The 11,579-nt window shown below is 38.6% G+C and overlaps 1 protein-coding gene across 2 annotated transcripts in view; it reads left to right on the top strand.

The window, feature by feature from the left end:
* Positions 1-4,462: 4,462 nt before the first annotated feature.
* The window catches only part of akna (AT-hook transcription factor), a 27,786-nt gene continuing 20,669 nt past the window's right edge, over positions 4,463-11,579 (top strand). For both annotated transcript variants that reach the window (XM_087172231.1, XM_023399944.2), the window contains exons 1-3: positions 4,463-4,567; positions 4,896-5,019; positions 10,277-10,921. In XM_087172231.1, the coding sequence (XP_087028357.1) occupies positions 10,531-10,921 (391 nt within the window). In that variant the 5' untranslated portion in view covers positions 4,463-4,567; positions 4,896-5,019; positions 10,277-10,530. The remainder of the gene's footprint in view (positions 4,568-4,895; positions 5,020-10,276; positions 10,922-11,579) is intronic.

Raw genomic sequence — 11,579 nt, 5'->3', positions numbered from 1 at the left:
GTGTATCTGTGGCACATCAGCGCAGCAGTGTGGCACTGATGTGTTTTTAATAGTGGAGCTCTGTGACACAGAGGAATAAGATACTGTATATCAGGCTTTGAATATACACATAATACTTCTTTGTAAGATGTATTTGTTGTTGACTTTGGTCTTTTTAAGGGATTTTTGTATAATAACCTAATCCTTTAACAAAAGAAGACAATATTGTCTAAACATAAGCAGCAACAGGAGAAACTTTGCCTAAATGAATAAATGAAAATTGGGAGATTTAGGATTCTTTTTCATAACTGTCTCATCGATGAGTAACTGAAGAGTAAATTTCCAAAGAGTTCTCAATACTCAGTGCTAGGGATGCGTTTGGACAGTATCTAAAAAAGTATTAAGGTTCACTACTGAGCCCTTATCTTGAAACAAAGCAGATATCCAGGATCTGAAAAACTTATATTTTGGAGATGGTTTTCACATAACTGCTATAAAGCAACAAGTAAAGGAGAATAAGTTTAAATAGGTTTTCTTGCTCATTTTATCATTTTATTCACATCACATCTAGCGAGGTAAATATTTTCCAGTGACCTTAAAATTACTGATTCAATCTCTGCGACAGCTACATGTGTCTATCAATGCCAAAGTTCCCTTAAGCAAGACACTGAACCCTTCCTGCTGCTGGCTCCGTGCTCAGGTGAATGTAGATAAATGCAAACATGTCTCAGAGAAAGTCAAGAGTGAGAAGTGATAAAAATGAAGCTCTTCAGGAAATGACCCAACCATTATTATATTTACCCTGCATTTATTGAGTTAGACATTTACAAAACATATTTTAACTCTAGAATCGTTCTTCCTAGTCACTGAAACTTTCTTTGACTGAACTCCACCACGGCCTCGTCTTGTAGACACGTGTCGATAGTGGCTCGGCCCTCTCTTTGACCTGATATTAAAGGGCCATCCAGGAGGGAGGGATGATGGAGGGAAGCGATGGAAGCTGCTGACAGTCTCATTAATCAGACACCAAGACAGAGAGGTGCTGGCCTTGGCTCCAACATGAGACACGACAGCTCAGACATTGACTTGTGCCGCAACAAGGCGCAACGGTTTGCCACCCCACCCGTGATCCACGGCTTTCTCGCAAAGGTCAGACACAGACCAGCCAACACCGCCGGTTGACTCTATTGATCATGTTTATTTGTTTCACTGAGTGTGCCTCCTGCTCTATTAGCTGCACAAGTTCATTTTGGTTGGTGTTCATTTTCCTCTCATGCAACGCTCTTCAGCGGCCTCCTTTTGCTTTTGCTTTCCTGTCAGTCATTCAGTTCATCCATCCTTTTTGCCTGCTTCCTGCACATTTTAATGAGGAGTGTTGTACAATGACATGCTGTTTATACAGAAAGTGTGTTTAATTTTTCAATAAAGATAACTGCACAAAACTAAAAAGCTGTCTGCCTTTATTTTGAAGGTTTTGCTTAACATGACAGCGTAGAAGGACTGTTGCTGATGCGCTGTACACTAAAAGTCTGGTCTGGGGCTCTTTTTTACTGTTTGGGATTAGCCACTTAGTTCCAGTGAAGGGAAATGTTAACATGCAATGATATTTTGGACAACATCATGCTTCCAATTTTGTGTTTGGGGAAAACGCTTCCTGTTTGAACATGACAATGCTCCCTTGCACAAAGCCACATACATACAGAAATGGTTTTCCCAGTTTCGTGTGTAGGAACTTGACTGGCCTGCACAGAGTCCTGACCTCAACCACTGACACTGACTGTGAAGCAGACCTTATCACCCAACATCAGAGTTGGACCTCACTAATCCTCTTGTAGCTGAATGGAAACCAATACCTGGAGCCATGTTCAAAATCTGGTGTAAACCTTCCCAGAAAAATGGAGGCTCTTAAAGCAGCAGATTGATGCTCATGGTTTTGCAACAACATATTCAACGTCAGTGTGATGTTCAAGTGTCCACATAACCCTGCACACAAACATCCTGAATATGCTGCTGCATGATCCTCCTTGTATTCATTTACAAACTTGCCTCTTGTTCTTTTAGAATTTTTATCGATTCATTTCAGTTCAAATCTATTCTGTTACTGCTGAACAGTTTTTCCATTGCCGAAGCAAAGATACCAAAGAAGCAATAAAACAATCGCCCAGAATACAACAGATGCTATCAAGTTTAACAATACATTAATTTGACTATTCAGCTGAAAAGCACAATTCTTACTGTAAGTGGAATATACTACTGGACAGTACCACAGTCCTTTTAATGCACCTGTTATCTTGTCAGGGTCACATGGGAAGGAATCTGTTGTAGCATGAGCTCAGCGAGATGCAGGGCGCATCCTGGGTAGGTCACAAATCCAATCTTGTCCACTGATGGGGCTCACTTGTTCTCCTTTTAAAGATGGTGAATGATTTTGCATTCATTTTAGCTATTCATGTTTAGAAAGGAGAAAAGAGTAAAAACTTAGCAAGGTTTTCCTCCATCATTTGTGAATTGTAAACCCTTTGTAGGACATTGGACATTTATGATTTTGGTTCAATTCATTTCTTATGCTAAATGTCCTGTAATTTCTGCCTCTCAAATGTGAGGATTTTCTTTGTAAATTGTAAATTTAAGGTGATCCAGCTGAATAAAACAAGCAAACTAAAGACTTCCCTCTGGATTCTGGGAATTTGTAATGGGCATACAAATTTCGTCGATTAATAGATAATGAACATATTTATTGATTGCAGTCCTAATTTGGAACCTGTGCATGGCTGGAACAGGTGCCACCTGTTTCTGATTAAAAATCATCATGTCATCAGCTTGTCTTTCTGATGATTGCACTCAAGACATAATTGTAGCCTACTAATTTTCTGTTGGATTTGTTTATAATATTTCATTTTCTATAATCAGAAAACAGCTCTGACATGTATTTTACCTGGTGCAGTCTGCAGCTTTGTCTTTTTATTTTTACTGAAAGCAGTGAACATTCAGGCTACTTCCCCTGGCAACCAGATCTGCTTACAATAGCTTCATTCAGTGCCATTGACCACATGATGCTCTGTGATTACACTTTCCATGAATGCCAAGTAGCAGTCTACTGTAGTTTGACTTTTGTTGTTGCTTTTACCAAAATGGAAGATGTTTTTGTTTTGTGAACATAAAGGTTGGAGTGAGACGGATTGTTGTAGGAATGTGCTGAGACATGAGGAGATATGAGGAGGAGGCTGATAGATGTCACTTACATGTTCATCTGTCTCTGTGCTTCTCTCAGATCTGTCTCTCAGACCCAACTGACACTACACTGTGTTAACATGATACACAAAAACATCATGGGAAACACTCTATACATGTTCTAATATACATTGTAGCAAATGGCCTCAAGTATGTCAAAACTATGAAGTTGTTGCAGATCATTGACCTGGAGATACCGTACTTTGTTCTGTTTCATAATATTGTGTGAATTAATCTACCAGTATAGGTAAGAATATATACGATTTACATCAGAAATGTGTCTGTAAAAGTTCACCTCTCGCTTCACTTTACCTTTATGATTTAACCTGTTCAGTGATTTTTGTCATTTACATACTGTGAATGATGTTCTATGTTATCTGCATCACACAATAATATATCTACTGTCATCTTTGTACACTACATGGCCAAAGGTATGTGGACACATAAACATTACACCCTTATCATTCCAGAGCCATGGCCATGAATCTGTTGTAACAGCCTCCTCATGGTCATGGCTCAGTGCAAGCTTGTCAAGTTCTTCCACTGAAAACTGGGAAAACCTTTTTTTTTTTTTTATGAGTGTGGCTTTGTGCACAGGAGCACTGTCATGTTCAAACAGGAAAGAATAAATGATGGTTTTTGCTGTTTCATAATGTAAATGTATTTTTGAAATAATCAATGATTTAAAAATGTAGTTTTGAACTATTGAAACGTAGAATCAAAAATATTTTAAAAAACAAACAAAAACATGTGAATCTTAAAAAATGTATAACCTCTTTTTTTATTCCCCAGCACAGTCTCTAAATTACGTTTTTTATACACAGGAAGGACAAGATGAGTTATTGTCCTTACAGTTGGATGATGTAGAAAAGTTGTAAAATCGCGCCCTCCGGTGGCCACCTTTTCAACTGCACCCCGAATGTTGTATTCCCTACAGCAACCTGGGCAAAGTACCGCCCCTGAGCAGCCTCATAACCAATCAAAACTCACAGTTTGGATCCAAGTTCTCTAAAAGTCTTTTCTCAAAATTTGTCCTGAGTCATGCCTGTCAGGTAACACTATCTGCAACAAACACCACATAATTAAATTATTATATTTAGACTATGATTATCAAACGTCAACGTTAGGGTCGAGGACGCTGTTTACTGAAAGGCACGATTCGTTCGCGGTTTGTTAGCAGGTAAAATGCCTGAAAGACTAAACGCAGGACCTTAAAATTTCCATTATTTTGCCTCGAGTAACTACTCTGCCAGCTGAATCAGTGCCACACTCCACAAGACGGCTAATTAGCCTCACAAATATCACAAACCCTGGCTTTTTGGGATAAATGACCTCGTGTCACTCCTCCAAAATTAAGGTGCAAACATTATATAGCTGAAAGTTGTCTTAATGTGAGTTTTATGCGTTTGTTTTGATGTCTTGAGTTAGGTATAATTGGTGGAGACGGTAACGAACTTTTGAAAGTGGCACAGGCTGCGTTAAGGGTAGCTAGCTTTCAGTTACCAACTGTCTTCACTAACGTTACTCGCCTAAATGGAATGAAGTTGCTAAATGCAGTTGTTTAACGAATGTGTATGCTTGAACGTGTTTTAGGAAACCTCATTAACCTGTTAAGTGTCGGTGGTGGTGGTTTGTTGTGGTGTGTGTGCCATGGTGACACAGGGGTGGGTCTTCTCTCTCTTTAGTTTTGTGGTTTTCAAGGCAACCGACCCCTGTTGCTGTGAGGTCTGCCAGTGAAATCTCTGCAGCCTTCGGAAAAAAACCTGCCTGCTGTGTCGACGAAGTAAATGTATCTATCTATAACATAAGGTAAGTTTGCAGTGCAACGCTGCTGATCCAATGGTTTCCTTTTCTCAACAACTGTGTTATATGGATTTCAGTGTGTTTTGTATACTATTCTCAGAAAAGCTAGCTCTGTGATCCTCAGCCCACCAGCCTGACTGGTTGGACTTGGTTAACAGTTGATACTTGGATGTTGTTTAGCAAGTCTTTCTTTTTCCCTGCTGTTAAAAACACCGGAGCTATCTTAATGTTTCAAAGCATGGGACATGTGTTTGAATACAGCCTACTTGGATACAATAATTAATAAAGAAGAGTATTGTGGCTGTAGCTTCTTCTCTTGCCTGACTGTGCCTGTGGGAAGAGAGATCAGAAATAGACTTTACTGTAACACACTCACATGGCTCCTCACATGGCTCTCAAGGCAAGAGGACATGTTTTCACATGGTCTGTGCAGGAAACAGATTTTTTCTAAACTAGACAGAGCAGCTTAAAAAATCCACTCCAACTGGCTGGACAGTCTTTTAGAATACATTGAGCTCTGTTGAATATGCAGTTACCAGCAAAAGTAATTGGAGAAAACTTGTTGTCTGCAGCCAAAATCTTAGAGAACTCTGTGAGCGAGCAGGGCTGAATTTCGCTCATAGTAGGGTGATCCAGGTCCTCCACTAACATGGTTAATTTAGTGATATTTTGCCTATTTTATTTTGTGTTTATGCATCAGCACAGCTTGTTATCCATTTCCGTTTTACAGTACTGCTGCCGATATGATGAGTTTTGGTACTGATACCAAAACCTTTTTCAATTCCTCACACAGGATAGTTTCTTCAAAACAGTTTGTTTCCATGCAATAGAATAAGCCAATTATAGCAATTGTTTATATATATTATTTAGCATCAAAGGCTTCATAACTTGTTGAGTGGCACTTCACAAAATGAAAGACACTGACAGAAAACAACGTTGTAACATCAGTGTGATTGAAGATTAGAAATTGTTATTTGCAACATTTTAGGAAATGAGTTGTTGCGAATTCATGAAGAAATAAGGCATATTGTACTTCATTTTATTAATAAACATTATTTATGAAGCACTTTTTGTGCACAAAATGCAGCTTGAAGAACATAACAAAACAAACAAACAAACGAAAGAGCAGACCATTGAGGCGTTAGTGCTGTAATATTTTAATTTGAATTTCTTTTTGTAAATCAGGGCTGCTACTAACCCTTTCTCACTATGGACTAACAAGTTGATTTTTTTTTTTGATTAGGTTAATTGTTTAGTCTATAAAATGGTAAGGTGAAAAATTCCCATCACAATTTCCCTGACTCAAATTCAAATCCTTCTGCAGTTGCCTCTGCATAGTGTCTGTGTCCTCAGCTCACTGAGTGCCTGATAAAGAGATTAGGTGTCATATCTTAGTCACTAGGCCATTCTAAACAGGTTGCAGTAGCTCTGCCAGCCTCTGGGGCAGCTCCAGCTACACTTCTCTTCACTGTGCTCAAAATTCAGCTGGTGTCACCCTGTAAAAATTCATGTAGTGTCCCTGTTGGCCAGGCTGACTGTTTCTGTGACAGCTTTGGTAAGCCTGAGAATGACAGTAGAGCCTGTCAGAAATTCTTCCCCTCTCTCTTGCCTCTCCTGCACTTTTCTTTCTCTCTCTCGTTCTGTTATTCCTCTCCTTTCCTGCTTTCTCTCTCCTCCACCTGTGTGACCTGGATGCAGCCTTAGCTCGCCTGACAGTCAGGTGATTACAGCCCTGCTGTCTGTCTGTGAGGAGCTGGACTCGCTTCATGTCCTGAGTGTATATTGATGATCATCGTCTGTTTACAATCTGTGAAGCCCCCTCTGAGGGCTTTAGAGCAGCTTAATTCCCCCCATCTGGCAGCTGAGATAAACCCTTAGTTCTGTTGGGAATGAACAGGGAGCACGAGCAGAGCAACAGGTGAGTTGTTTATTCTTACCGAAGAAGCTCTGAATTTCAACAATTATGCAAAATCTTTTGAATTTGGGTTTTGATTTCACTGTAAGTTTGTTGCTGTCTGCTGCACTTCTGTATTTATTCTAAATCTAGTTACTGTTGGCAACATGTCCTGTAAATGCCATGTGAGACAGAAACACAGTACCACCCAAAACTAAAATTATAAAAGGTGGCAGGGCTGGTACTGCTGGTTACTGGAAGTATTTACAACCTTTAGTACAAGTAGAAATACCACAATGCAGAAATATTCAAATAAAAGTCCTGTGTTTAAACTTTTACTGAACTAAAAGTAAAGTGGTACCAGTATTCTCAGTGAAATGTTTGCAAAACGCCCCCTTTAAGAATGTCAGCCTTGTACTGAAGTATTTGAGGAAATATATCAAGTTGCTTTTCACCACCGGTTACATATTGTAATTGAACAGCAGCTCATATGCTTGTCTCCTGGCAAAGGTTCACTCTGGAGTCCCTTGTCTGATAGAGAAGGAAAAGAGAAATTACAGATATAATGTATAATGTAATGTTTCACTCTCTCTATTCTAAAGTTATTGTTTTTCTAAACCGACCTCTCCAGTTATTTATCCATGGTGCTGTGCACTCTCAATCCTTGTGGTCTACTTTAAATGCATGGTTAGTTCGCCATGTTGGCCGGCAGGGAGACTCGGTGTGGATTTGTTTATGGAAAGCTTGTAGAGGGAGCACGATGTGAATCTGTTAGTCGTACACACTGAGCCTTGTATTTGTTTTCAACACAATCAAGACAAGTGTGTCTGGGGATGCAAATGAGTGTGTCTAGATTTCTGAGCAAAAAACATACTCTCCCCTTACGTGTGTGTGAGGTTTGTGTGTTGGATAAGAGACACTGTAAGAAGCAGCAGGCTAATAATCTGCTTGTGGTAATCTGGGATATTAATGAAAGAAGCCAAGACACATGGTAACTACTTTTCATAATGAGAATCTGAGAGCAACAGTACTGTACAATATGTCTTCTACCTTACTTTATTGTTATTTTTAATACTAAATACCTTGCATTAAGTTGACAGCATGTCTCTCTGATGATGCTTGTTTAGGTCATTGACATAATTTGGTGATGTGGTTCTTTTACCTCTTGGTTGCCAATGCTGCTTAAAAAAAGGCAACGCAATTATAATGCAGAATTTAAATGCATCCCTCGTTAAATAACTTTAATGCATATATACGTGATCCCCGCAACAACTGGTTTGTCAACCACTGTCAAAGTAATGGTGCAGAAAAGTGTATATATATTTTAAATTATCAGGGAAATATACTGAGATTAAAACTGTAAAGGGAGACTGTGACATTGGTGCTAAATGGTTTTAAAATTCCCTAAGTTTAACTACAGATGGACTTGATGTCTTTTTATGATATTTGGAAATTTTCAGATGGTAGTGTGCATAAATTCTGCTCCTCTTCTCTATAGCACAGTACAGCAGTACCACAGTATGTGAAGACTTGTTAGAAATGTTTTATCGCAGACACTGAAAGCTCAGCCAGAGTTCATGTTGTGGAGTTGCCATAGTGAGTGTCGCAGCTCCAGGGAACTCTTAGGGAACTTGATGTGACATTGTAAACTAGTAGTCTAATCTATGCTCTGTTACATGTATGATATGCTTGTCTATAGTAAAGACCTATGGTCAAGATATGTGAGTTAAAAGTTATAAGTAAATGTAAAAAAGTTAAAAGGTGAATTACATGATGTTAGTAAATTTGTGTTAGTGAATGCTGAATTTGGTGCAGACTAACACATAGTTCATGTCACCTTAGAAACAAGTCTTTAAGTGTAAAGTAAATGTAAAGCATCCCATCCACAGATCTACCATGATCAATTTATCTGTGGTTCATCATTATTTATTTATTTGCTCAATTGTTAGTCTATAAAATGTGGCCCAGTTTTCTTTCTTTCTTCTTTTTTTTTTTTTTTTATAACAAAAACCTGTAGATGTTAGCTGGTTTGTGCTTTTGTCTGTCAGCACAAGTTAAACAATTGTGAAAGTGTTTTGTATCAGTATACAGCAGCTGCTGCTCAGTCCACCTGATGCACTTCTTCAGCTCTGTGTTGACACCTGTCATATTCGTTTGTGAAAATTACAAATGCTTATGGATTTTCAATGACACCTTTGACGGACAGATGAAATGCACTGACAGTAGTATCTGTCAAAAACATTATCTGCTATTGGACTTCATCAGCCAATAACATCAGTGAATACTTGTCTGTAAATGTGATGGAAGCCAAATGAATGCTTAAAGAGCACAGCTGACCTAAATCCTTATAGAAGCCTAGACTTCAATCTGTCTTGAAAATTTAAAGCACTAAAGTGATATTGTGTGAATTATTTTGGATTTTTATAACTACAAGATGACAAAGTTATTTTTGTAGTTTTATTGCTATGCATGGCATTTAGTTTTTGAAATGATTGCTTTTTCATATTATAGCATCTAATCGTATTTATTGCCTGCTTCACACGGCAACACTTCCTCCCGTTAGAGTATAATACTCACAGTATTTATGAGTGATGCAGAGTGTGCAGTGGGACACAGTTAAAAACTGATATATGGAGTGTAGATGTTTGTTTACAGAGGAGAGCAGCTGTATGAGGACAGACTGATGAATTTCCCTGCTCTTAAATCATTTCATTAAAGTTTGGTTCTTTTTTGGTATGAGAACACAGTCTTACCACAAGGCTGCTGTTATCTTTGACTTTTAAAAAGAAGCTGTGTCGAAGATTGAGATTTGGTTCGCAGGAATGCAATAAATGTTCTACTCTCTGTTGTAGGCCTGCAACCGATGATAATTTTCATTATCAGTTAATGTGGTGATTATTTCCCTGATTAATTGATAAGTCATTTGATCTTAAAAAAAAAAAATAGGCAGATGAAATGTGTTGAGTCCAAGGTAATGGCTTCAGATTTCTTGCTTTGTCTGACTAATTGTGGAAACACCCAAACATGTTGGGTTCTTGATTAGTTGACTGATGAACTGACTAATCATTTCAGTATTTAGTGTGTAGTATCACAGCACTGCACAGATGTATCAATAAAAAATACAAGAAAAACATGTAAATAAGATTGACTTTATCACCTACGAGAGTTACAATTAAAAACAATATTGTGATTATCTGTAGGAATATGTTATATTTCATTATAAATTATAGGTATTTTCTTTTTATTAACTAGTCCTTGTGCATTTGTTTGTCTTTCATTTGTCCGATTTCCTGTCTCGACCTCTGTCTGACATTTTGATTCTTTAAATGTTTATTGATACTAAATAACTGGCATCATTTTTTGTTTCAGGAACTGCATCAAAGAAAATCAGAGATCTCTTCTTCCGCAAGACTGAAGACGGACAGACGAGTCTTCCTTAGCTGTACCTTTCCAGTGTCACCAGCTTACTGACATGCCCTGCAATTTGTAAACCTCTGTAGCCATGGCTTTGAGAGTGGACCTCACTCAAGACCCAGATCAACAAAAAAAGAGGCAGACGGTTCCTGTGCCTGGCTGAGACAGTAACTGAGGTCAGAGAGAGGTAACAGTTGGTTCAAAGGTGAATGGAGATTAAAAAAAACACCAAAGCAGGCATTCTGTTCTGGACTCCTGCCCCTGCCCACACTTCATCCACCAGCTCTGTAATATCTGAGGACGAGTGGGAGGATGAGGATGAAGAACAGGCAGGGAAAGAGGATGACTTTGGCAGCCAGATGGATGACAATGGCATCATTGGACTGTCGGAGGCAATGGACAATGTGGAGTTGGGGAAAACTTGTGGTGATGCAGATGCAGAATATAATCCAACCTGTTATTCTAGACCTCTCACCCCAGAGGAGGCTGACGCTAGTGGGCATGAGGGGGACACACCACCTGGGGAGTGGAATTACACCCTGAGTGAACATCTGTCCTTGACTGAAGCAGCAGGAGAGGATGTACAAATACTGTCACCCTGTGAGTCTTTGATTATCTATCTTTTCTTTAACCTTGCTTGTTTTTTTTGTTTTTTTTTTTGTTGCAACTTTTAATTTTATAGTTCCTGTACTACTGCACTTGGAGGACCATACCACCAGTTTTATGTCTTTTAGTCTATTTTCTTATACTTTACACCACAGCTGACCATTTTGAAAACTAGGACGTTGTGTCTCAGCAATTTGAATATATTTTTCTCCACTGATCCAGGCAGCTATTGGTTTCCATTCATATTTGTACAATGTGAGAATCTTATCGACTACTGGCATATTCTTGAAACCTACTTGGGTTTTACAATCAAAGGCTGCAACTAACAGTTACTTTCATTATCAACTAATAAGCCCAATATCTTTTCAATTAATTGTTTGAGAAAATCTGAAACATCTGAAAACAGTGAAAAATGCTCATCACAATTTACTGCTTTTGGTCAACTACTTACTGCTCTAAAACCTAAAGACAGAGTCAGTGGCAAAGTCTGCACCCAGGCTCATCTCTCCGCTGCTGTGCTCTGCTCTCCTCCACTTTGTTTAACAACTCCTCCCTGTCTAATGTTACTTGTCTAATAAGTTACATTAAAAGTGTGAGTAACGTAACACTAACAGCGTTATATAGTTTACACTCACATCACATCTGATTACAA

This window comes from Seriola lalandi, unplaced genomic scaffold (genome assembly GCF_002814215.2).
Source record: "Seriola lalandi dorsalis isolate HSWRI2012SDOR001 ecotype SW California unplaced genomic scaffold, Sedor1 jcf7180002052129, whole genome shotgun sequence".
Classification (NCBI taxonomy): Eukaryota; Metazoa; Chordata; class Actinopteri; order Carangiformes; family Carangidae; genus Seriola; species Seriola lalandi.
This window is presented reverse-complemented; position numbering and strand designations above follow the sequence as displayed.